The following is a 27,630-nucleotide window of genomic DNA, read 5'->3' on the forward strand; positions in this document are numbered from 1 at the left end:
GAAAGGGCTGCCAGGGGAGGACAGCAGCATCACATCCTAAGCACTGCTTGGAAGCTCAGTACAGAGCCAGCACCTGTGCAAAGTGAAGGAAAAACGCTGAAGGAACCCACCATATCCATTCAGAAATAACACCACACTGACGTTAGTTGGTAACAAACAGGCCACAGCAGGAAGAGATGTAGTGAAATATACTATTTTATTGCTGCACGCATGCTTACACATTTCTTCTTAAATATATTGTTGCTCTGATAAATTTTACAATCTTCTTAATTCCACAAGTGGCTAGTAGTAAATAAAAGGGACAGAGCCAACAGAACACAAAAAGGACGCTGGCAACAGAAATCAAATCCTACGTTGTTTATTTTGTGATAAAATTATTTGCAGCAAGAATAAAGTGAAATCAAGTCTACGTTTTGACCTGGCTCATGTTAATCAGAGAGCTTGCCTGCATGCTGACCATCTGCTTATGCATGCTTCTTCATAGCCCTATTTTGCCAAAAGGAATTTGGGGGTGGGGGGGTGTTAAAGGACCCCACGTAACTGGACAATCCAGCAGGGCTCACAGATGTGACCGCTAAGTGCCCGCAGACAGAGGAGGCATGAGCTTGGCTGTCTGCATGGAGCTGTGCTGCTGGGGGACAGACCAAAAGGCCACACTGACCTTTCCTCCCACGAGCACAACTGCAGCCTCACTTGCAGGACGGAATTATTTAAGAGCAGCCATATGGAAAACACTTTGCAGCACCGCTGCTCCTCCTTTGCTTCCCTCCTGCTTTGCGCACTGCCGGTGTCCATTTAGCTTTAGCAGCTGAGGCATCTGCTGAGAAAAGAACGAGCACATTCCTTGGTAATCCTGCTTCTGCATCTTGCTCAGTACAAACAGAAGGCAACGGCCACATTCTGATCTCCAGCGGCTCCGTGCGAGCCTCGTGTAGGGCTGTCACAACCATTGCTGTGGAAAGTCAACTACCAAGACATCAGATGGGGAATTTGTGCAGAAGTAGAGAGGATGCAATAAACTAAACATCCTGCTTATGTTCAGCATCATCTTCAGCCATAAATGGAGGAGTAATGCAGGGCATGAACCAGCTGGGCTAAGCTGTCGGTTGTTTCTGTAGCAGATTTTCATGAGACTGACATTTCACTGAGCAAGGAAGCAGGCAGTTCTGCTCTTCCACCCCTCTTTGCCCAAAGTATCTGGGACATCATATCAGATCTTTCTAACTAGTCCTTCCCCTCCTCAAATCTACTGAGATGCTTTTATCAGTTCAAGTTGCATTTTTCTTTAGTTGCATTCTTTGGTGGTCTTGTCATACATACTGAGCTTGGAGATGGACAAACACATACATCCCCCACTCACACAACACACACACACACACACACAGCTCCTCTCCACGTCACCACCCCAAACATAAGCACACTCCTGTTGCTTCCATATAGCAACACACTCCTGCACCAGCACACCTGTTTCCCTTGCCCCTGTACGGCTGCAGAAAGCAAATGACAACTCTTCACAAACATCCTGAAACAGAAGAATTGAAGCAGCCATGCAGACACTACCCCCATCACAGTTAAACACAGAAGAGCACAGACACCTGGGGTCAGTTAATCTCTCTGCACCCCACTCCTGCCCTGCCAGCTCTGTCCCCCAGCTTCTGCTAGTGCAACTCAATCTTGACATGATTTTGACAAAGTCCAGCTCCTCAAGTACAGCAGCCGAACCTCAGTGACACCTTCTCAGTGAAACCAGCCTACCTAGTGCAAGCGGTGCCCAAAGCCTGCCCACGAGTACACACAGCTTCAGTGCACGCTGGGTGCGGGCAGATGCTCTGAGCAAGGGCAGCAAGTTTGGTTGGAGCATGAGAGCCTCACCAGGTGAGGTCAGACCCATCCTCTCAGAAAACTCAACACCTGCAGCAAGTCCCTGCTGAACAGTGGAGCTCCAAACACTGCTTATCAGCGTGAAGAACCACACCACCATTACAGGAAACAACACCCCGGAACTGCAGGGGACCAGCACCCAGTTCTCACCTCAAATGCTAAAAGCACACTTGACATGGATTATTTTAAGCTCTCACTTCACAGAGTGACCAAAATGACAATATGTATTAGTAATGGCAGCCACCATCTGTGCAAGATTCTCTGCGTGCTTCACACAATGCTTTTTCTTCCTCCCAACTCACAGCACGGCAGAGCATGCCCAGCCTGAGCCTTGGAGACCTGAGACTCTCCCTACGTGCCATTCCAGAGACAAACAGCTCTCAGGGCAGCCTACTTGGCAGCCAAAGCCTTGTGCAGGGGTGCTGCCTGCTGATCGGTGCTGAGGAGAAATAACATCATTACCCTCATTAGGAGTCTAGGGAGACGAAGAGATAACATGACCTACTGCAGAACACAGACTCAAAAACATTCATTAGTACAAACAGCAAATTTCCTGGAGAACAATGAAGCTACAAGGCTGAGGTCTGAGCAAAGCCACAAGGTCAAAGAGTGGGACAGCTGCCCCCCAGGAGACCCAGAAGGCCCCTTTTCCTTTTTTTTTTTAAATTTTTTTTTTTTTAAAGAGACTTCTGGTGACCCCTCTCTCCTGATCTACCAGGAAGTCTGTTTTGCTCTACCACAATGGACCAAAAGAAAAGTGCTGTTTCCAGTAAGAAGGCATTTCCTTTCCCTGGTAGGAGACAAGGGGCCTCTCCCTTCTTTATTCATTGAAAGCCACTGCTTTCTAGGAAAGACGACTCTGGTCTCTACTGTAGTCCCAAAGATATTTGTTCTTAAAGAAAAGCTTTTAAATTATTCAGTTGCGCATCACATGCGGAACAAGAAAAATATCAAATCTTTGCTCTGTATCTCCTTCCTGATTGCATATACATTGTCCATCTGTCAGATTTCGGGAATCTCAAAATCTGAGTTTTTCCACTCCTCTGAGTGTGGAAATCCAAACGCCAGCACTTCAGAGCAATGAAAATTAGGGACGATCAGGAAGTCGCTTTGGCTTTTTTTCCACTTAAGAACTAGAACAACAGGTGAAAACAGCACCCTCCATACAGCCAAGTGCTCCTGCACCTCTGTTAGGGAAATGCTGCTTACCTTCTCTGATCTTATAAAGCTAACAGTGAAAGAAAGGCCATCTCCTTTCTGTAACACTTATTTGGAAAGTTTAATCCAGTTTTCTTCTGCTGCTGCTGGAAAGACAACAAATATCCTGGCATGAACCAGTTTCAGAAGTGTGCTTTTCGGCAACAGGACAGGATGGATCCTAACATCAGGCAATAGCAAGTCCCCCAGCACAGCCCCCTCACCCCCATGGCTTGCGGTCTCCTACCCGCGTTGTACTGTACAAAGCAGTAGCAACTAAATTAGGCTGAGCTTTGGGAGCTACTTCTGAAAGGAGAGACAAAAACAAAATAAAACCAAACACAAACCAGACATGCAAATGTCCAGACACAAATAAATTAAAAAGAAATCATGCCTGAAAGTGGATGGAAAGGGGGACAAGGTAGGGGGAAAATTAAACATTCAGTGACTCAGATGTTCTTGCACTCTAAGCCAACCCATGGGGGGTTATGCAGGCTGCATATGACAGGCAGGGTTTGCACACATCAGCACTCAAGCCCTATACTGGCCAGGAGGTTTTCCAGAGCTTCAAGTTTCTGGTTGGCTTCCTCAATGGCACTGTAAGTCTGCACATTGCTAGTGATGTGGAAGCGGATGTCATCAACCAGGGGAATGGAGTCAGTCTCCTGCCGTTCCTCCACAGCCTCCGCGTTCTCCTTCACAGCAGTCACAAACTCCTCCAACTCCACCAGCTGGATAGGGTGGACAAAAGCATTGTTAGGAAGACAAGGCAGCAAGTAAAGAGAGGTAAAGGGTTGGGGTAAAGGGTTGGGATAATGGGCTTGCCCGCTGTTGAGAGATCCAAAAGGAGAAAGGGCAATGCTAAGGGTATACAGAAACTCAAATCTTCTCACCTAATCTTAAGGAGTATTCCCTTCAGAAAGGCTCCCAAGCAGAAACTGGCAGCAGGAGCCATGGGATGCTGCCAGACAGCTTTGAGAAATGTCTTGCAACAGGCAAGACAGCAGTCACATCTGCCCAATTCAGAACCAGGAGACTGAGATGACTACCTCCACCACGGCTCTCAGCCTCACCACCAACAGCCAACCAGCAGATCAACAGCAAGGAGCTGCTCTGCGCTCTGCCCGACCTGACAGAATCAGGTCATCTGCAAATGATTTTGTATCAAGCTCCCCAAGAACATGTGGTGTGCTGAAGGGTGAGAGGCAGCTTCCATCTGTCTATGCGACTGAAGTGCACCTGGGCACAGCAGGTTGCTGAGCCCTGGTCTGTGCCGTACATGCTGCCAAAATCTTACCCCGCTGCCACCATCAGTGCTTCTCCACAAGATGCTGGCAGTTGCTGATGTTCTAACAGCTGGGGCAGCACTATTTGTGCTAACACCCTCAGGAAGGCACATTGCTGACAGTGGGTCCAAGGACACCCACTCACATTTAGAAATGAGAATGCAAAGGGAACATATTAGCAAAGATCTACCTTGCCCAGTTACTACTTGGCATATCAATTCAGCTTTCAAACCAAATTCCCTTTCAAGTCAGAACCCGGATGCCTACTCATGCATTTATCATCCTCACACTATACACAGTACAAAGTAACAGTGCCAAAATTATTTCCTTCACTGCTTTCACAATCCAGGAAGACTTTCACACCTTTCACGTTGCAGGTGAAAATGTTACATTCCCATGTGAGCTGTACAAGCCATTAACAAAGATCTGTCTAAGGACAAAAACACCCCAGAGATTCTAGTTTGTCCTTCTGCATAGCAACTTAGTCCTGAACTTCAAGCTGTAATAATTTCATGTAACACTTAAATGGAGCCTCATGAAGAAAACTTCAGTGTTAGACTCATTATCTCTGGCTGTTTAACAGCACATTTCCCAAGTGAAAGCCTCCACTGTTAGATTTATCATCCTGGAGGAGAAAGGAGATCATACTGATTACTCTTTTTGACAGCAATATGCCAGGAAGAGCATCCCTCCCCAACTCATGCAGGCTGTGAGCAAACACTGACATACATTTCCTGAACCAAGCTTCCCTGCAAACCCCATCAGGTTCTCTAGGCTGCAGCTAGTGCATTTGGGCAATATCGCTGCTGTTTCATCCACAGTGGCTGAGAGTTCAGTGAAAGTCACCTACCCAAAGCACTTACAGAATGTTTTTGGCAAGTTTTTCACCTCACAGTCCACAGGGCTGTGCTAGACAGCCCTCAGCATTTGGGACACTGCAGCAACACTCTGCACCCTCCCTCCCAACTCAACATGTGCATTCCGACCAACAGCTGCTCTTTTCCAGGAAGCACATTAAATCAGAGAGGGCAACTATTTATCACACACCAAAGTGCAACCATCCAATCTGTTGCATGTATGGCTCTCCATGCATTCAGATTTACGGGCACGTGTGGTAAGTGCAGTGGGGGGTGGCTCTGCTACCTTCTCGATGATCTTTGCCATGTACTCTGTGCACTGGTCCTCTAGCCGGGTCAGCTGGAACAGCTTTGCAATCCTCCAGATGCTGACAACGTTGTCTTCATCAAGGATCTGTGCCAAGGTCCTGCCACACAGGCGCTTGAGCCCAGGCAACAGGTACATGTCTGCCACACACAGCACATCGTAGGCGTTTTCCGGGGACAGCTGGCAACAACAAGAAGGAAATTACTGCCCAATCCTACCCACGTCACTTGTCATTAGCAAACTGCCTTCTTTTGTGTCTTAGCAGAGATTCCCTGAAATGCTTCTTGGCACATTCAGTAAGTGTTAGAGGTGCTATGGAGAGGTAGGAGCTCAACCTGACAGGGCTAGGTCTTCCACTCAGTCACTACAGAGGAGCTCAAAACACTGCAGAGGCAGCTTGCTCAGCACCAAGCAGGAAGTTTGCCATTCTGCAGCTTTCCTAACTAAGCACAAAGCAATGCTGAAGCACTGCTGCACGTTGGCTGCTACGAAATGTTTTGTGTGGCAACAGAAGGAGGTAGCTTTTACCAGAGGTACTGAATGCCTTTCGAAGAGATGGGCTGGCAGAATACAGCACCTTGTTCCAACAGGAGCTTTTTCTTTCATTTTCTACTTTTAGACTCACATTTTGTGACAAATATGCAAAATTCCCTTAAGTTTCCTGCCTCAAACTGGTTTTGCAAAGTCAGTCACATATCCTCCAGTCTCCACTCTCATCTTCTTCTCTTTTGGGAACTCCTGACCTTATCAATCTAAACCTGGAAGGCCCAAGTCAGCCGCTGAAAAAGGGAATGAGAAATCTGAGGGCAAGCACTACAGGGATCTAAGATCAAGGATCCCACAGGCAAACGGACACGACTCATCTCTGCTTCAACACAGCTCTCAAAGTTAGTATAGTAGTAATCTCCAGCAGTTACTGTCAGAACCAGGACAGGCAGAATCTAAAACAGTTCAACTGTAGCTTTGATGGATGTGGAGCCTTCAAGCCAGAGCTGGACGAAGCACACAGAAGGAACACATCTAGTGGCACAGGGATATATCCAAGTCAGAAAACTGTGAGACCCAACTAGCTGAGAAACCCACTGCACATCAAATACTACTGGAGTTTTGAGAGGCATTCAAACAGAACTAAATTCATGCACCAGATGCTCAAGTTAACACTGTTTGTGAATGGCCTTTAACATTTTCAGACTCCTGAGGTAGGGAACCAGACTCCCATTTCCTTCTTGGGGATTTTTCTTCCTTGCAAACGATATGAGGATAAAAATGCTGTAGGTAATGCTGGAGACACCACCTCCAGCTTCACTCAATCTCTCCCCTCTGCCTGTGCAAATACTATTTTAGTCAGCAATCTGCGTCACTAACCTGGAACTATAGCCTCTTTCTGCATAGTTCTGTTCCTGCTAATGTGAAGTGCAAACAGTGCAGTATGAGCATTTTAACAGCCAGTCTACAGAATACAGCACATCCTGGCTATGGAAGAAGCAAGATCACTTCCACATAAAAATCAAGCCACACTGGTCTAGACAGATGAACTCTACCATTGCCCTGATAACTGCTCAGCAGCAAAAACACTGCTGTCCACGTCTACACGTGGTTGCTCACTCTGACAACTGCAAAAGGCTGATTATTTCTTCCCCTACAGCTGTCCACGCTGATGTCTGGACAAGCTACTCCCAGCAAATGTCTAAGCAGTATAACAACCTGCAACAGCTGTGCAGAAGGATGTGTTAGAAGCGTGTAATAGATGCTACAGTGCCACAGTGGTGTAACAAAGCTCTCAGGGATGTTAATCAAGCGCTGCTTTGTCCTTTCATAAGGCTCCAGGAACCTCACAACCTGGAGATGTTTGAATCAGTAGTACTGATGGCAGCAGCTTTCAGCTGTTAGATCAAGGGCAAACTTAACAAATGTTCCCCCATACACTCCTTGAGTATACAAGAATATTCTGATTACCCAATTCTCTTTCCACCTGGAACCTTTTCTATGCTGTGTACAGTCCTCCATCCCACTGCAAGCACTGTTACCACTACAACACAGAGTAGTTGTAGCAGTTCTCTGGAAAAAGAAAAGTAGAACTGGGGCACTGATACCTGACCAGAAAAACACAGGCTGGGGAGAACACTCCACATTCAAGTGTGAACTTGAGCTACATTCCTGTTTTCCTGACCATTTTTCCTGCTACCTCTTCATCATGAACGAACTCTGCAGAAAAACTCACATCTTGGCTGCTCACTCTAAAATCCAAGTTAGTTCCTGCAATGGCACCATTTCGCATAGGAAACATAGATGCAAAACCCCTTCCATTCCTACATATTGTTATTGGTCTGTTTTCCTGCTCCAAGTGCAGACAGAGCAGCTGGGGCACCCCTTGGAAAGCAACAGCTGCTTGGGAAACGTCGTTTCTGTAAGCCATCACAAGGAGGGCAGGCTGACTGCAGAGGAGCAAAGGAAATAGTCTTGAGGTCAGGAGCATCTTCACAACTCTAACACATGCTGAACACATCTCTCTCTACTGTTTATTCCTGGCTGCTGCTCAGAGATGAAGAGATCAACAGAAACAAGGTCACAGCTGCGTGTGCTCTCTGTACATGGCAACTAACCCAGAGCATGACTGCTGCTTTGGAAGAAGTGATGCTGACAGGTGCAGCAGTCTCTGATCACTACCCTAATGCTAGAATGCATTCTGGCATCTTGTAGTTAGGCTTATGGAAAGCATATGCCACAAAATCAAAGCAGGAAGCTGCTTGAACAGTGACATTTGCTGCACCTTCCATTAAGCTCAAAATGGGGTCGGTTAGGGCCATTTTGTCCTCACTTGCAACACTGAGCACAGCAAGGCCTTGGTCTCCCAGCGGAACCTTTCCCCACTACTGCAATAAGTAACAGTGGTAATAACAACTTGCTACAAATGGAAAAGTGGGCTATAATGCCAAGACTAAATAAGCAGGAATCTCTTAACCCTTCCACATCTCCAAATGCATTCAATCTGCCATCTACTGGCAGCTTCCCACCTTCTCCTACCAGAACCCAAGGGGGACATTAGTAAAGCTTTGCATTTACCAGACCGATACGCAAGCTAATTTCCGAACTTCTGTCACTGGATGAAAGAGTAGGGATTTGCTTCCTGAATGTCACGCACATAAACCAGCTCACTGACTGGCTCACAGGAAGTCCCATTACGTGAGTCTCCTGAAGTAGCAGAGCAGGGCAGTGGTATTTATGAAACCACCTCCAGGATGTTGTAGAAAAACACTGCAGTGCACACCTCCAGAAGTAAACAGCACAAGAAAAAATGCTCTGTGGCTGGCCTCACCTCTGTATCATCACTGTAGATATAGTAGAGAACTCGGATGAAGATGTCTTCTGAGATGTTGTGGAGAGTCACCACAGGGATGCTGGGCTGTGTCTGCAGCTCCTCACTCTCACAGAAATGGTCTTCAAGAAGGGCTTTGAAATAATCACTGCGACCACAGAAAAATGCCTGGAGAAGGAAGAAGGGCAAAACCATTAGTAACTCTCTTCTCACTGCACCAAGCTAACAACACTACCTGTCAGAAGCAGCTCAAAGATACTTCTGACTGATTCTCCCTGTATTCTGAAGCTGCATCTCCAATCTTTGAGTGAGAGTTCTTTCTCTCTTTTTCCCTTTTTTTCCTAAGCCTGCTTATCCTCAGAACAAAAAAAGGATTTGTAAAGTTAAGAGATTCACAAGTAGCATGGGACTAGAGCAGGACACTGAGTTGAGGCTGGATCTGAAAATCTACTCTTCCTGCTATTTACTTGCTAATCAAACATTCCCCTGTCCAGGCACTGAACTCACAAACCAGTAGTAGGAGATTTTGCAGCTGTGAATGCTGTATCTCAATTCATAAATGTATCTTCTCACCTCTGCAAGAACGGCAAGATTTGCTGTTTCATTAGATGTTTTAAATAATAATTTCCAGCTGCAGTGAGACTTTTGGTTTGCCAGCTGATGAGGCAATTATGTTTCTGGGAAGAAGAGACTTGGGGCAAAGAAGGAAGAGAACAAAGTATAGCACAAGCACATACCTTATGGCATAAGAAGCTGTAATCTGCCACCCGGAAACACACATCAGGACAACTGTTGAAGTTGTCAGTGCTGTCAAACGGCAACTCCCCAAAACCAACCTGTGAAGAGAAATCAGAAAATCCTAACTTTAACATTCCTGCTATAAACACGCTCTGGACTGTGAGTTTGGACTTCTTGGTCTCCCCAGACACAACCATCCATCTGTTCTCCCAGCACACCACAGAGCATCACAAATGCTATGAACAAAGATTTCAGTGGGAAGGACTGGAGCCCAGTCCTTGCACTCCTGACAGAGCTATTCTTGGTACAACTTACAGCTGCTTTTCTCATCCATGGAAACTCCCCGACCCTTCCATCCACCTCCAGAAATCATTTCTGTGTTACCTAGCAAGGCAGATAATCAAGCGAAGGTGAAGTTCATTTCACATAGTGGGTATGATAAGCCTCCTAGAGCTTTGGACTAGCACATTACTGTGCAGATGTACAGGTGGATGTAGTAAAGTATAGATTACATAGATGTATACACCAGCTTGAAATGGTTTGGCTACAATTACTTCTTCACTTGAATAAAATAACATTTCCAAAGCACATTTTAAATTCCTCATTTGATTTCCAGCCAAAGATAGTGTTGTTGCAGTATTAATACTCTAGTGAATTATTTTAACACCAACACACCTCCTCCCAGTCCCACATGCCAACAAAGACAGCACGCACATAAAAAAAAAAATCTGTTGGCCTTATGTTATTTTAAAGTGACGCTTCCGAATGTTTTCATTTTCACCTTATTCTAGGTACAAGGTAATTCAGTTGTTAAAAAAAGTTTGTATTCACAGTCATGTAACCAAGACAATTAATCTCTGGACACAAAAGCTTTCCCCAGTTGCTGCTTCCCAGACTCGTGCCCTGGCCCTGCCTGGGACAAGGAATTCAGTCTATTACCACCACCTCTCATCCAGGAAAGTTAAATCCCAAGTTTGCACCTGGGAGAATCCTGGGCCAACCATAACGACCACTCCTCCAGCTGCAGAGGACCTACACATCATTTCCAACATGTCTGCCTCAACCCTACCTGAACGCAATTTACTTGCAGCTTTACTGAGGAGCCAGATATCTCCTCTCTCCAGCTAAACAAAGCCACAGCCTACAATACACTAGGTTGGTGCTCTCAGCCGACATTAGTTTGTATGCAGTGGGGTTTCTCTCACAAAGGTTCTATAACGTGGCAAGGCCCCAAGCTGGCAAAAGCTCACACCACCACCAAACACGGCAATCTGGCCCCATTTGCTGGGCTGTCTATCCACAGCAACATTTGGCAGCCTCTGCTTCCTGATCAGAGGAGTGTAAGCCCACTGACATGCAAATTGGGTGCAAGCTGCCACAGAAATGCCAAGTCTCCCCTGTGAGACCTTCCCTTGTACCTCACCAGGGCACTTCCCTCCTAGAAGAGGCAGCAACCCAAGGGGCACTGCACAGCCAATCTGTTAGCTGCTTTTCATGCAGCTGTAACACAGATACCTCCTGTACCAAAAATGAGACAAACTGCCCCATCTGTGATTCACCAGGCTGTTATTTTGCCACTATCTGTATCTCATATTTCAAGGCAATGAATAACCCCCAGGCTGGGACCTGCAGGCATGCTGCAGCAGCCCATTACACAAGCTAGCAGCCATGATACAACTGCCTGTGTGTTTGCCCTGCTGCTATCTGCACCCTATGCTTTCTGCTTCAGTGTTCTCTCCTGGAAATTCTGACACGACAGTCACGGCTACAACTCCACAGGCACGTTTCAAGTAAGCCTAGAAACAGACTTTACAGGAGAAGCAACTCTTTGCAGCACAAGAAGCTTAGCTCAAGATGTGAACTCCCCGACTCCTTTGCACATCCCTTCTTTGCTCCCTTTTCATTCCCCAAATGTAAATCTTGAAAAGGAACCCATCTCCCTGGGATGGGCGCAGGAGTTTATTTATCTCTGAGTTTGTCTCCCAGATGACAAAATGCTACTGGCTGAACCTCCAGCTTCCAGCCTTGCCTAGTCCCTGCTCTGATACTCAGGTTTACAAGGTCACTTCCAACTCCCACTACAAAAGCAGGTTCATGTCTTTGTCACTCCTATTCAGCATGAAGTGGCTTTGCAGATTTTTCCCTTTTATTCCCCTTTTACATCTCTACTACTTCTACTCTCCTCCCCTGTCACACTTGAGGAATTTCATCTCCCTTCCAGGGACTCCCTGTAGAAAAACAGTTTATTCCCCACCCCCATTCAGACAACCATTTTACCTCCAGCTAGGCAAAGCACAGCTGCCAGAATTAAGTACACTACCCTGCAGGCAAAAGCAGTCTAGCCTACAAGGTGCAAACACCTTCACAGTAACTTAGCACACAGAAACATTCTCAACATCTCTTATTGCATAAGACAGCGTGAACGTTCACAGCATCTCCCAGCCACCACAAGGATCAAGTCTTGGCTGTTACAAATTTGCTATTAGTGCTTAAATAGAAATGTTGCCAAAGGCAAAAACACACACAACAGCTCAGTGACAGCAATTTGTACCCCAGCCAGGAGATTATCTCAGCAAGAAGATTCAGCTGTAAATAAATTACAGCACTAAATACAAAGGTTAATGAGCCAAGAAGAGATTACCAGCCCATAATCAGATGCAAGTGGACTGGACAAAAAATTTGGAAGTAAGGTGTAATAGTTCAGTTCATCTGTCTCTGCCAAACAGAAAAAGTAAAGCTTACGAATAAAAGCCATGGACATGGATGCCAGCGACATCATTTCCAAATGTGTCAGAATGACCTTTATCTCAAAAATGACAAATGGTCACAATTTTTGTAGCCACACCACAGGTAAATACAGATGAAAGAACAGCGTTTAGTTCAGGGCACACTCCAATCCTCCTGATTTCATCTTGTGTTGGAAAATAAGACTTAAGTTAAAAGGTAGTGACAAAGCAGTAGCAAGGATGTGCCAGCAGTCCTCCATGCTGGAAGTCCTGGATCTCTAACTCAGAGGTCACCTGGCAGACACAAGATGAAGAGCAAGGTGGACAAGGCAGCGGGAGCCACTTGACTTTTGATGGTACTTTGCCTAAATCTGTCACTGCAAAATCTTATTGCAAGAAACCAGTGAAGAAACTGTTGTGGTCAGAAAATTCTGGCTAAAAAACAAAATCATTGTTTCAGTCACGTAGTTCATTACTGAACAATGAAACTGGAATACAAAGTTTTCTGCAACATTCAAATATCAAAGATGTCACATGTAATTTATTGTCAAATGGAAAGTAGCATACATCTCAATTTCTTTTGCTATAGCATCCTATAATACGCAGAGGCTCAGAATGTCTCATCAAATTCTGATTATTACCTGAACTGCCAACAAGAAATGCTGAGTTTCACTAAAGCCAAACACCAACTGTGCTGTGCATGTGCCAGAAAACTTTTCTGTTTCTCAAAGACCACAGATATCTGTGCGTGACCATTCAGTGGTCCCTGACATTTGAGGTTAAATGCTTTGTATACTATTCCTGTGTGGTACCAGACTCTGTAAGAATGAAGGTGTGGGATTTCTCTGCTTCAGGACAGAGATAACTAATTCACAGAATTTACCAATTTGCAACAGTAAGGAAGAGATAAAAAAAGGCACAGGATGATGACCTATGTTTATATGTTCTTTGTAAGTTAACAGGAAAAAAAAAAAAAGACCTAGAGAGAGAAAAACAGGAGAAACTTTTAGAATTTACCAGACTTGAGCAAAGCACCCACATTTGTGCCTGGCATACAAATTGTCTACTGAATAGGCATGTGCCAATGCCCTCTTTACTTTCACAGCTCTAACAAGTCTAACACTGCTGTAACTGCCTTCTTTCTGGTCTATGAACATAGCAAGAAAACCACAACCCACAGAGGCATTCAGTGCTGTAAAAGGATTATATTATTCCAAGTTTCATATTCTCCTTTCAGTTCCTATTCTGCATGAAAGAATTAAAAGGGAAATGAAAATCTTAACTCTTACATGAGTGTGTTAAAAATATCAAGGAACAACAATCAAACAGAAAGCACTCTTTTTATTTGTGACTTAAAATGTATGTAAATCTCACTGTTCTAGAGCCCACAATCAATTCTCTTTAATTTCTAGAGGGGTTATATTGTGGCTTACTTGCACAATTGCTTCCCTTTAAAGCCTGCAAGCATACAGAAAAGCATATTGAAAGCCACAAATAAATGCACAGTTATAAGGGGGAGGGAGGTCACACAGAAATAACTTCTGTGTTGGTAGACGGAAATTTGAAAGAGAAAAGGTCCCTCTATGAAGTGTTCAGCACTCTGAGAAATTTTTTCTGCCAAATGGCAATGCAAAGCACGGGGGGATACTGCAAGTAAGATTCCTTGTCCGGCAGGTTGGTCACATCTGCAGCAAACAAGTCTATTCTGCAGAGGATGAAAAGAAAAAAAAAGAAGCAATAAACTTTGCTACATCACTCAGTCATACAACCTCCGGGCATAGCCACCAAAGATGAGTTCATGTTATTAAATTCAGTGCTTGGTATGAGAGAGAAAGAGAGAAAGAAAAAGAGAGTAGACAAGAAAGTAAGCTGAATCTGCTGAAAGCAACAGATGCAAGGAGAATGAAGGGCACCAATATTTAACCTGTTCTCCTACAGCTGGAAGCAAAGCCCCACAGATTGGAGTCTAACTAATAAACCTGACTGTATGTTAACACAGTGATCCCCAATCTGTGGTCTGTGGACTTCTTCTCAATGCCAACAAGACGTAGTTATGAAAAGCAAAGCTTTTGCCAGTCAAGTTTGATTTGCTTCAGAGGAACTCATTTCTGCTAAAACTACTGTCTGGGTTTGAAAGCCTCCCTCTACTGTAGGGTGTCAGTTCCTAGCAAGAAAGCCCAGCAAGCCATCTTCTTTCTATATGCCCCTTAGGGTAACAATGCCTGCTGATAGCACATTCTGATACGCAAGAGGGGTGGCAGAGGGATGGAAAAAGAGTGGGGGCCAACACTCGTCCCACTGTAGTCAGTGGAGAAATCCCCACCAACTAAATGGCAAAGGTTTTGTTTACCAAGATCCCCGCTGGGGGAAAAATGCAAGTGAAAGGACCAGCACTGACAGCTTCATTAAACAATTTTACAGCACTTCCAAGCAATAAAATGCTTCAGCATTTACAAAATCAGCTTGAAGCATTAACATCAGCAAACAAACCACCACTAAACTCGAATGGAGAGAACGCGACTGAACACGTGAATGCATCACAGCCCCACAGAGATCAGAAGTAGTATAAATGCTCCCTACCCGCAGTTCTGCTGGCAGGGCGCAGTCTGCTAGAAGAGCCAGATCTTCCTGCAGCCGGCAGTTACCTGTGGGCTCAATCGTCAGCACTTTCACACAGGTCCCTGGCTTGGAAGAGACTGGAAGAAGCAAAAAAACAAAAGAGCAGAGATGCCTAAATTCCTATAAAAACATTCTCTCCCAGTTAGAGAAAAGAGACTCCAGGAAACATCAGTATTATTGCTGTCTATTCCAGTAAAAGCTGAACAAGTGACTCTATGTAAACATGCATACAGCATCCCTCACTACAACTGGTGGGCAGGGCTGGAAGGGGATGCAGGTATCGCTGTCTCCCCTCAAATCTTCACTTACTCCTTGCACTAGAATATGATCTGTAGCAAAACCAAAGTTGCTACAGGCGTATTTCAAGCCAGCTTATTCTCTGCAATCCTTGTTATCAGTTACAGCTGAGGACTGTCCCACAGACTGCCTCTGATCCCACAAGAGCCACCCATTCAGAGACTTCCCCAGCTGACCACTCCTACCACTGACAGCATCACCTAAGGCAAAACCCATGCCAGAGAGCATGCTGTCAAAGAGAAGCTGCCCCTATGCCCCTTCGCTCTGCCATGTGCTTTCAGGCATCCTATTTCAGCTATGCCATCTTAACTTCATTCCAGGGAACAAAGGAATTGATTCTTGTTTAGGCAATAAGTTCTGTGCACCTAACTTTGTTATTTACTCTCTATCTGTAGATCCCATAGCACTATGACCCTCAAAACACCTGGACTTGAGTGTTCCTTTGTTGATTGCAGATATTAAATAACCACCGCTACTACCCCAATGATATCAAACAAACCACATCGAGATGGCAACTTCCTTTTTCAAGCCTAGTGTGTCTTCCTGTCATGCCCTGTCACTCAACAGATTGATTAAAGGGACACAGTATACACACTTCAGTTCTGTGGTCTTGCTACAACCAAAGCTGCAGGGGAGCTCACTGAAGCCATAATCACTTTTCTTTATTAATTCAGCCTTGCTGTACACCTGTAGTCCCCCAGGCTGCTGCCAGGCCCACACAGAAGGGTTTGCTTTCTTTGCTGCTAAAGCACAAGTCTCCAGTTTGCTCCAACGCCAGCACCTCACCCATTGAACAGAGAAGGCTCAAGTCCCCCCCCAGAAACCACTGGGAACTAGATCTGCCATCACGAGAGACAAACACATGCAAACCTCTCCTTTGCTTGCACTGTCTCATTCAGGAAAAAAGCAGACTGCTTGTAATCCCTTTTTCCACTGGAAACAGCAGTGTAAGCTTGTAAAATTCAAGCCTTAAGAAATCTTCACTGCTTTTGAAAATTCAGCTTTGTGAATAAGGAGAGGAGCACTCAACCTCAAACCAGCTGCAGACCAAAGTATGTCCAACTATTCCATTGCAGCAGTACAGCTGTTAGCGCAGCCCCTCCTCTTTCCAGCCACCTCCCTCCCGCAGTTCACTGCCCCAGGTTTCTTTTTCAAGCCAGCGTGCTCTGGGTGGTGCTCTGGGTGAGGACTGGGGCAATTAAGATATTCAGGAGTCCCTGCATACAGGCAGGTGGAGCAGCACCAGCAAATGCAAAGTTGCAGTGAGGAATGCCGTTGGGAGCTACAAAGAAGCAAAGTTAACTCCGAAGGACAAAAGAGTTAAGCTGAAGCGTTCAGCACAGCTCCTGACAGGTATGATTCACTGCATTCAGCCCCTCGCAGGTGAATCACGCCACCTTGAGACCTCATTTCTCCTGACATTTTGCGCAGCACTACACGAGCTCTGGGCCGTGGGCGAAACAAGACCACGACGTGGCACAAAACAAGTTCTCCACCCCCTCCTTCCCATTATTGCTGCATCCTTCAGATATGCCACAGCTGTACCTCAAATGGGCGGAATATCCCAGAAAGGTAGTGGAAGAGGAAGGATGATCTACCAGCACAACGCAGTCAGGTACCATCATTGCTGAACAGAGAGCTGCAGCAGCAGGAGACAAGCTGCTTTATTAGCACTGAATGCTACTTTCATATAGGGTAAATAAGCCAAAAAGAGACCTGGCAACAACACAAACAGAACTGAGTGCAGTTTCTTGAAGAGCCCTGTCCATTTACAGACAGCAGGATGGAAGGAAATTTCTCACTGTGCAATTAGAAATTCTTTCTGGCAAAGAGAATCCTATATAGTTGTGCACTGCCTATTACAACTGTCGCCAAATCAATCAGGCTCTGCAGCACTAATGGACCCAGCAAGTTTTAAACAGCAGTCAAGCAAAAGAGTTCTTCTCATGGGATCTACAAAGCATCTGTGCACTTCCATAGCAGCAAGGGAGAACAGTGGTCTGTCTGAGAAGTGCATCTATCAGGAGACACTTCAGACGCTGCGTCTCTCAAAATCCAAGAGCACACGGTATCACAAGCAACTTTCTCCTACTAGAAACAATTTAAAAAGAAGTGTCAACAGGAAAAAGCTGTTGGCTGCAACCAAGCAGCAGGGACCGACACTTTTTGTAAAGAGTGAGAATGAAAGGTTTTCTAGAAAGGGCAACATAAACAATGCAAGGAGCCAGAGGGAATAACCCAGCCATGGCTGAGAAAGAAGCACTTGTCTTCTTTTCCAGTCTAGCCCAGCTGCATAGCACTGAACATCATCTATCAATTCATCAGCTGCCTTTGCTTCCACTGCTCAATACTTCTTTGCAGCCTTTTGTTTCAGTTTAGCCTGTGTACCACAAAGAACACACCACAACAAACACCCAAACCTTTCCAAAATGGCATCACACAGATACCTGCCTTATACATCCTCTTCCCAATGTCACAACAGATCATTATCACTGATTCTGTACATCCAGTGCCTCTGTATGAAGGCAAGTATCACAAATTTTGCTCTAAACATTTTTGCCCTATAGCTTATAGAAATAACTAGAGAACATTTGTTCTTAAATATATCCACTTCTGCAGGCAGCGGATTATGGCTTAATCTGGAAAAACCTTGTTGGAACTCTTCCAAACACTGCATCAGGTTTTCGTCCTTACAGACACAGCACACTTGTGCAGGAAAATGTAAGTGTTCACACACTAGTCTATCTCAGGTGCAACACAATGCCATAGGTCAGCCTTTTCAGTTTTCCTAACTACTGTCCGTGGATGCTAAGCCTTAAGCACTTCTGAAGTACTGGTTAACTCTATCTTGATGATAAGACTGCAGAGATTGCAATTATCTACTGGAACTGCACAGGCCTGAATTCACAAATTTTACTGGGCACGTTTCAACTTTATAATACAGATGCAAGACGTGACCCTGCTCTGCAGACCTGAATCAGATGTCTGTTCCACAGAAAACACTTTGAACTGGCAGACAGTCCTGATGTAGGAACAGGAATATTTGTCAACTGTCACCCATGATGTGATCTAAGGTCTTTACCATTTTTAACACCTGTAATTCTTGTATACATTATATCCGGAGAATATGAGACGAAAACATTTAACAGATCAATCAGCCATTCTGTCTATTCAGTTGAATACAACCTGTCACAAATAAAAAGCAAGGCCTGTACTTCCCCCACTGCTTTAAACATATTGATTACATCTAACGTCAGACCCCAAAAACAGAGAACTCCTACCTGACACAGAACAAAGAAATCAAATGTTATTTGATATGTTCTGTGTCACCCAGGAAGTTTATATCACACTTGTACATACAGCCTGTACCTGGAACTTCCAACCACCACGAGATGTTACTTCACCATTGTCCATTTCTGAGCCTGCCAGGAAGTCAGTAGTTTTGCAGTTTGCCAATTTAACCACTAGACTTTCTAATCTTTGAGTTTACAGTGAGTGGCTTCACAGAACCAGCAAACTATCCACCTTATTTCCCTGCCACAATTTAATATGATGTCTGAACTTACTGTATTGAAGTGGAATGGTTACCTCCAGGGTCTCAGTTAGACCCTAGAGGAGAATAAAAAGAAAATGATCTCCAGCATCCCAGTGGATTAGTCTGATATCAAAAGATACTACAAGATAATTCTGTTACCTGATTTTTTATTTTCTAGTCATGGTATTCACCACCACTCCCTTTTTCCACCAATCATTTAATAAACAAATTGCTATCTTATACTTACAGAAAGAAAGCAAGAAAAACAAATATATGATTTCTGCAAATGTATGTTAACATTTGTGTTTACGTGGCTGAGGCAACACTTACAAAACAGCTTCCACAATGCAAGGACTTACAGTCTGATCTATATGAGAGCAGCTGTACTTTGGTAACCTAATTGCACGTGCCTAAGAGGAGACATATACAGTGCAGTATCTTCCATGTGATTTGCAGATGAGCAATTTCTTGAGGCAGAAGTATTGTCCCTATCTGTTAAGCTCTGCAACTTTAAGAGGCTGAATAATCAGAACTTGTAATTCAAAAGGGAAAGCTGCAATAGCTACACCCTTACCTCTTAGACGAAGGAAAAAGATGCTACTGATTTAAAAACTACAAACTACATTATCTTCTTGAAACAAAATTAACTTGGTGGAAATAAAGGAGTCAAATGAGAGCATGAAACAAAAATTAGATTTTTTCCACCCTGAAGGTTTTGTTACTAGATAATTTTTTTTATTAATGACTAACACTGCTTTGCTCTACTTGTGCTGTTTTGATTCTTTTCCACGTGTCCTTTCACTTGATCTAAGGAGATGAATGATAAATTCCAACTGTTGGTTTTCATGCACTAAGTTGATGTCATGATTAGATCACAAGCTCTGAATTATAAAAAGCCCTCAAAGAGAGGATTGAATCATGTAATCTTTGGCACATACGTGCATCATAAACACACATGGCCTTTCAGAGATACTTCTCTGCTCTCGAAAAGAAGTGTTGTATCTCTTTCTGCATCTCTTCTGAGCCAATTATCAAATGTTTTCCTTTGGTTAAGAGGCAGCTAAATGCAGAAAAGGACTTCCAATTGTACATATTTTATCTCTCCTGGGATTTAAACAGGGTCTCTGCTGAACAGCACTTCCCAATATACCCTGTAGCGTGCCAGTGAATGGCTGGCAAGCACAGCAAAGTCCTGTTGCCATGGCTGTTTTACTATAGTGAAAACATTTAATATAAATTATAAACATGCACATGCTAGAAACCACTACAGCTACCCTACAGAGAGCATATGATTGAAGCAAACACGAGAATTCCTGATCACATTCTGGAATCCCAAAGGGCACTATGAAACATCTACCATCACAGCTTCCTCTTTTTCCCCCCCTCAAAGGGCACACACACACAGAGCAGAGACAACCACAAGTAAAATGCTTACCAAATTCATAGACTTTTTTACATTTGGTCTCCAAGTCATCTATGAGGTCCTGCAGCCGACACTGTTTGGCTAACCTCTTGCAATCATTTACATATTCTACATCAATATCAAGACGACCTGTCAAGGAGAAATGCAGACAGCTCTTTTAGGTGTAAAAGTGGCAAATTCAAGTACTGAAGACTAGATGGCATAGAAATTCAGTAATTAGATGCAATGCCTCACCTTTCAGTGTCAGGTTACACTCCTTCCAAGATGCTAAGATTTGCTACCTCACCTCACCACTCCCCACTTGGGACATCTCAGTTTAGCATCTGATTCACATTCCCATCTTCCAGTGTCTAACCTAACAGCTTCATTCAAGAGGTCAAAGACCTAAAAGGCTTATACAAAAAGGCACCTAATTCTCTCAGAAAAGAAAAAGAGCACCACAACAGCAGCATGCATGACTGCCATCATGGGCTTTCTAGCTTAGGGTGAGAAAAGATCTTAAGCCACTACCTTGTCATCCCAGAATCTTTTACCATCACTGAAAATGTGGCGAGGAACAGTTTTGAAAACACTGGACTGGAGGACAACCTTGAAGTTATTTTCTGGCACCACCTCCTGGCCTGAAGCAGTTCAGCACTCAACATGCCTACAACACAATATCTGACTTTTTGATTGAAGGCCTGAGATCAACTTGTGCTCAGAAAAAAAAAAAAAATCAGCCAGTGGTCAAATCATTCAGAGCACACTGCTCAGATCTGCCAGACTGGAAATGTTCTGTATAGGAACCGAGGTTTTCAACAGGTATAGAAACTGTTATTCCAGATGATAAATTTACTTTCTGAAAGTTAAATACACATTCTCCACATCCATTCAACCTATCAATCAAAGCTGATTTCTTTTTAAATGACTGTAAAGCAGTCAACTGGCAGGACAACAACTGGCAAAAGGTACAAACTTGGAAGAGCTGCTGATTGCTCACATTCTTCTCTTTGCCAGCAGAAAGGATATGTTGGCTACTCATGGACCCTAACATGTCTGCCCACCAGCCACATATACACATCCACACAGTAAATCATTTACCTGTGTATAGATACTGCAGCAGAGAGCCAAAGGCTGCGGGATTAATCTAAAACAAAACATAAGAAAGTCACCCTGAGAATTCCCAGGAATTTAATAACAAATTTGAAACTTGCCTGGATACAAACACAACTCTGCTGGGAAAAAAAAGTTGGGGAAAAAACCACACACACAAACACCCCATCTAAATGGGGACTAGAACACAGCAGTCTGAACACCCAATTTCCTTGCTCCCGGTGCAAGTAAATGCTGCCACTCCACTTGGTTTACACAGCTCTTCAAATGTATTGGCTGCTACTAATGTATTGGCTGCTACTAATCCATGTGTCCAAGAGACAGGACCAAACTAACAGAGGTGCTCTAAAGAGTTTTTAATGCAGACTCTGTAAAATCCAATCTTTTACCGATCTCAAACATTTCCAACTCTTCTTTTTAATTGGAGAGGCAGGCTATGTTCTTATACACAGAGAGAGACATTAAGTAATGTCCTGAGAAACTGGAAGTATGTTTTCCATAGGAGGCTTTGCACTGCCACAATTAAGCTATAGAAACATATGCCAGAGTACTGGTGATTAATGGATGGAATGCACTTAACGGCCTATTTAGTTCTTGCTGTAAAGGCAACAAAAGGGACTCAATTAGTGCCAATTATGGAGGTGATGTCTTCACTACAGACCACCTGTCCACCAGGAATTAGACAAATTCAACTCATCTCACAGAAGAGCTGTGATGCAGCTCGCAGATGGTAACAGCTACCTGCTACTGCAATTAATTAAGCTATATTTGAGCCCATGATAGAGGGAACAAAGGCAAAGTATGCAGTCAACATGCCTTTTGTTATCTGAACAAGATGCTATTTTATGCAGAGTGCCTTCACAAGTCTTTCGCCTTGCCTAGGGTCATGCTGAGCTCCAGGAGACACTCAGCGTGGAAATTAACCCTCACATCATCCTTCCCCCTCACTTTTCTCACCCAGCTGAAATAAGAAAAGAAAGGAAAGGCTAGAACAACAGCTGTGCTCACCAGTGGATGCTTCAACACTATCATGTTCTTTCCCTTCCACTTGGTCTCAAACATTTCCGCAAAGTAGGCACTGCGAGCACTGAGAATGCAGCGGTGGGCACAGAAGGATTTGCCATGAACAATGAAAACGATGTCGCTTTGATAACCCTGCTCCAGCAACCTGTAGGGAACAAGAAGAAAGGAAAACTGCTGCAGAATGAGAAAGGAGAGAATGGAGCAAAGCTAGTGGGAGGCATGGCTCTGAAAGAAAACAACAGGTCACAGAGTGCAGAGGGAAAAGGGTTTAAAGACTGACTGCTTTGTCTAGATGCCTCTTATCAATCAGGATACACATACTTCGCAAAATAATTACTCCACCACCAGATATGGTGCAGTTTTCCTGCTCTCTGGCCACTGTCACTGTGCATGTCCTAACCATGCAGCGAACAGGAAAGGACTTGAGATGACACACCCTAGATGAAGGAAGGATGTTACAGGCATGCAACACAGGAGATTACCACATAAGAGATGAAACCCTGTTTATGTTTGCACACCCATATCCTCCCTCGTTCTTTAAAAGGAGAAAAATAAGATTGCTACTTAAAAGACTTTTGGCATCTATCACCAGTGTTTCCTAATACACATCATCTCTTGGGTTTAATATTCCCCCAAACATCCCTGAAAGGTCAAATGAGGTGGGAGAAGTGAGGCATTATACTCCCTTTAGAAAGCAGGACTGATACACAGAAAGGTGTGAGGTCATACAAGCAGCTGATGTCAAAGCAGAGTCTTGAAAGCTGACCTCAATTTTCTGCCACTAAAACATCCTTCCTACTAATGTCTTACCCAAACAAAATAGAAACAGTTCTGTTTATTTTTTGGCCACTACTGTCACCTTTTGTATCAATCTTAATGTAAGGTCTGTTCAGAATGAGAAGTGGAAAACAGCACGTTTTGGTTTTCATGTGTGCTCAGCCTTACATCATCTGAGCCACAAACTCATCAGGGAGAGAGATAAATCACCCTGTAAAATTCCACTTCTCTGAAAGGCAGAATCTGATTTAAGTCAGATAAATGAGTTTTCTTCCTCTACTCTCCCTAGCTTTAGATATTAGGGCTTCAAGGGTAGAAGAACAGTAAGAGGGAAAGACTGACGCTAATCCCCTACCGCTAGAGCAAGCTGGGCTTCTTTTCAAGTTAAGACTACATAGCGTGATAGGCAACTTTCAGAAACATTTTAAATTTAACATTAAAATTTAATTAAAATGTGTTAATTAACAGAAAAAAAAAAAAAAACAGAGCAACCTCCCTATAAGAGAGCCTAAAGAAGCCCCAAACTGAGTATCTCAGAAATCAGACACCTATTATCACCATTGGAAACCTTGGTTTGTAGGCTACTAGCACTTTAGGCCTGAAACGTAATTTTAGCTGACATTTTCCTAAATTGTTGATGTGGCTTTAGTGATCTGATTTTGGCTTGACAGTCAAGAATGACATTCTAATACTTCTGCATTAGAAAGATCAGTTTTCCATTGGCTGGAGTCTGCACCTAGGTCACTGGAGGCTATATTTGAAATGCTTGTGTACCTGGAAGTCAACCCTTAGGGCACAGAGGAACATCCCTTCGGAAAACCTACATGCCAAGCAATAAGACAGGGTTCTGATTAGCTGACTCTCAAATCCACCCTTAACAGAGAGCTTGAACATCTCGGTTAGCAGCTAAGGATGACAGAACGCATGGCACAGGGAGCTGTTCCATCTGCTTACCGCTGTAGGAAGACATCATAGTAGTCTCTTTTCATGCACTTTGCTGTGATCTGCTTGTACTCCTTCAGCAGACGTCGGATGGCATCACTCAATGCTCCATACAAACAACGTTCCCCATCAAATGTATTTGCCTCACATTTTGCTCCTGCAAAATGGCAACAGGTACACGTCAGCAGGCAGTTACATCTTTCACGTGTCCCTGAACAATCACTAAACAACTACGTTACTTGGCAGGTGACGTGTTTCACTGTGATCTCCTATGCTACTGTGCTTTATTATGAAAATTCATCTCCTCCTAGATCTGCATCACCTAATGCTGTGCTCCCACCACTTAATCCCTTTCTGAAGGCATCATAACTCATTTATACTGCTTTTGGTAATAAACATCTCAGCATGATTCCAGCAATGTTCTGAAAAAAAAAACCTCACTGTAGAGAGCATGATCACCTACTGGACTTTTAACAGCTCCTGCAGAAGACATTTCTACCTTGTACAAGACAAGAGACACCTCTTTAGGTTAGACTCTGCTAGGAGAATGCAAGTGCCCTTCACATTTCTATTTCAGAACAGGTAGACTAGGCGCACTGAACACAGCAAGAGAGACAAATCTTCCAAGATCTGACTCTGCACACTGATTCCTCTGCTAGAATGCTGAGCACGACATTAAGGAATTTGGTTGCTGAGAACCTAAGAGGCAAGCACTTTGCATGGACAGTTTGCCTTACTTTGTTTAACGTTAGTAAAAAGCCTTTGTATTTCACCTTTAAGACCTGTATGAAGCAAGGCTAACAGAAGATGGCAAGAAAGTTTTATAACAGTTCTTCAAACGAAGCACAATTCTTACACCAACATACTCCCAACAGAGATTTATGCTTCCAAACGCTGATTTCTGAAAATCACGTTGTCTCTCAAGTTAACACAGAAAGCTTCCCTGAAGTAAATTTAAGCAGCAAGTGGTCTGCAGAAGGGGCCAGGATGCACCCACAGTTACCAAAGGATCCCAAATACAGCCAGAGATTGCTGATCAGATGGTTCATTAAAACAGAAGTTTCCACAAGGTACAGTTTTAAAATATACAGTTTCTATAGACAAGCAAGAAGAAAGATAATTGGGACACTTTTGCTCACCATTGGCTAGAAGATAGCGTACAAGCTCCTCGTGTCCACAGAGGCAAGCATAATACCTGTCAGTAACAAGAGAAAGAAAATTAGAGATATAACAGGATGCAAAATTCAGTGTTCGGGCACACCACAGCACGCAGAATTCAGCACTGAGCCACCCTTGATAAGCTTAGAAGATGACTCCTTATAGGAGAGAGGAATTGTTCCAAAATAACATGTAAGCCTGACCCCAGCAATACAGTAACCAGGATCCGTTCCCAGCACTCATAGGCACTGCTGCCTTGCAAGGAGATCTCAAGGTCCCAGTCTGGGTTCTGCATCTTCTGTTGTGCCACTAGCTGCCAAATCTGCCTTCTCATTTTAACAGAGTTCACTTTGTGAGCTCGCATGATCATCCTCAGCAACAGCAAGGAGATTTTTCACTACCTACTGCAAGTTCACAGCCTCGTCAGACAGCAAACCCACCGTCACTCCACATTTCATCAAGTCGTACCTTTGCCTGACAAGACATTCTAGAATAACATAGACTTTAATGGAATAAAAAGGCCTAACCAGGCCAAGAACAGACTGCTCCATCCAGGTTATTTGGTCACAAAATTAACTGTGCTTCCCAGCACTATACCAGCATGTGTCCCCTCGTGAGACAAAGGCACGTTTATCACAGCACCCACAGAAGAGAGAAGCTGAAATATGCAGCCAAAGCTCCTGCAAAGCAGAACCCAACTCATTTTGTAACAGAGCTCCCAGCTATGATGCAGAGAGGATGAAAGAGCCCTGAAAGCCCTGCCTTCCTGCCCAGCCAGCACTGTAGGGTGTAAGACTCACAGAGGTGTACTGTCCCACTTATCACGGACATTAATTTCCACATCTCGCTGCTCAAGAAGGTATCTGGAAAAGAAAAAAAGAGCATAACTTCATGCAGTTGCTCACTCAGACATATTCTCCTTGTAACGCTGTAACACAATGAAATGCACAGCAACAATAGCAGAGTAGCAAAATCCTAGGCTACAGCAAGCGAAGATAAGCCCAAACGCAGCAGCTATAAGCACAGAAACAAATGAAGAAAATCTGCTTACCTTTGGAAAGCCTCAGATACACAGGAATCTCCAGCAAGATACCCTTTCCTCCACTGCCAAGCCCTAAGTGAGGTCTGGGAACGGGTGGATCCCGGCTCTACTCCTTCCAATCACTCAGGTGCATTGCATGCACCTGAGCTCCCTTGGGTTGGCCCTGCCTTCCCACCAGGTGCTCAATCAATGGTTCAAGCCATGACTTAGCATTTCTGCTACACTTCTCTTTTAAAAGATACAAGTTTGAATTTGTACAGTAACTTCCAAAGGCACAACAGGATCTTGCATTCAACTTGGGGAGACGTCAGCTATGGCTGAAGGGGCATCAGACAAATCAAAGAACTTCAGCACAGCTTGCTGGCTCTTTGAGTCTTAAGTCATGTGTAGGGGAAGAGAGGAATCAAGCCCACCTCCCACTGACCCATAACAGGGCCAGAGGCATAAGAGAAGTAGGAGCACTTCAGCAGTACCTTCATATCCTCCTAAAACACTCACAGCCTGGATGCTTACAATATATGGCCAAACTTAGAAGGCCAAGGCCAGATTCCTTACCCTGTCTGGGACTTTTCTTGCCATGAGTAACAACATCAGTGTCACTCCAGACTGCTCTTAATTCCTGTCGCTCTCTTGTCCTGCTCACTTACACTGTATCAAGCGCTGCCAACTCTTCCCCTTTGGCACCTCTAGAAGCCAACCTCCCCCTTACGCACAGGTCTCCCAAGCAGCCTGGCTCTTATTACAGCCTGTCCCCACCTACAGTGACAGCAATCCCTCCTAGCCACATGGAGGCCCTCAAACGTTTTCCTCACCCACCACATCAGTTCCTCCTTTCCCTCCCTCTATCCTTCCTTCCTTCCTCAAACTTCAGCTGCACCTGATTACCCACTCAGTTCCTTCCTACTCAGCCCACTTCAGCTCCATGTGGAGCTCATCCCCTTTGTTTTCAGCGTTCTCAGACTGACAGTTTCTCCCCTGTCACCTCAATGCTAGCTATCAAATCCTCTGCAAGGTCACCCGCAGGGCCCCTCCTTCTACAGCAGAGCTGCAACGTACCATTTGCAACGAATTAAGCCGATGCAACCACACAACTGATACAAACGGCCCCCAGGCCTCATCCATCAGCTGCAAAGGAGCAAGCTCTCCTAGCCGCTCCACACCGTTGCCCACACGAGCAATAGTCTGGCGGTGCCCGCCCGGGGGCTGAGGGAGGAAGGCCGGGGATCGCGGAGGGCGAGGCCGCGAAGCGCCCACAACCCCCACACCCCGGGCCCCGCTCACCGCACGCGGCTCACGTCCCCCTTCTTGCAGCTGGTGAACAGATCGTTGGTGTCCATGGCCAGGGCAGGCCGCGAGGCGGCGGCGCCGCATTGACTCTGCGGGCAGAGGGCAGACGGCCGGGCCGGGGCGCGGG

General features: G+C 44.6%; 1 protein-coding gene across 2 annotated transcripts; it reads right to left on the reverse strand.

The window, feature by feature from the left end:
• Window positions 178-27,630, reverse strand: ABTB1 (ankyrin repeat and BTB domain containing 1). 2 transcript variants are annotated; one of them, XM_021409438.1, is made up of 12 exons: window positions 27,498-27,630; window positions 25,975-26,037; window positions 25,156-25,211; window positions 24,029-24,173; window positions 22,283-22,442; window positions 21,263-21,308; window positions 20,195-20,311; window positions 14,889-15,004; window positions 9,582-9,680; window positions 8,845-9,012; window positions 5,508-5,708; window positions 178-3,809 (listed from the first exon to the last, which is right to left on the reverse strand). In XM_021409438.1, exons 1-12 carry the CDS (start codon window positions 27,551-27,553, stop codon window positions 3,603-3,605), a joined length of 1,434 nt encoding a protein of 477 aa, XP_021265113.1. In that variant the 5' UTR covers window positions 27,554-27,630; the 3' UTR covers window positions 178-3,602. The 2 variants fall into 2 exon arrangements, with proteins under 2 accessions (XP_021265113.1, XP_021265114.1); XM_021409439.1 differs by lacking the exon at window positions 27,498-27,630 and adding an exon at window positions 26,226-27,479.

The sequence above is a fragment of the Numida meleagris genome, chromosome 11, assembly GCF_002078875.1.
Source record: "Numida meleagris isolate 19003 breed g44 Domestic line chromosome 11, NumMel1.0, whole genome shotgun sequence".
Lineage (NCBI taxonomy): Eukaryota > Metazoa > Chordata > Aves > Galliformes > Numididae > Numida > Numida meleagris.

Bases quoted from the DNA above. Each gene is read 5' to 3' on its own strand.
- ABTB1 (XM_021409438.1), bottom strand. From the start codon at position 27,553: ATGGACACCAACGATCTGTTCACCAGCTGCAAGAAGGGGGACGTGAGC. The intron at 24,174-25,155 runs GTGAGCAAAAGT...GCCATTTTGCAG, and splicing joins ACGCTATCTTCTAGCCAATG to GAGCAAAATGTGAGGCAAAT. The intron at 20,312-21,262 runs GTAAATGATTTA...TCTCCTTGACAG, and splicing joins GCTGCAGTATCTATACACAG to GTCGTCTTGATATTGATGTA.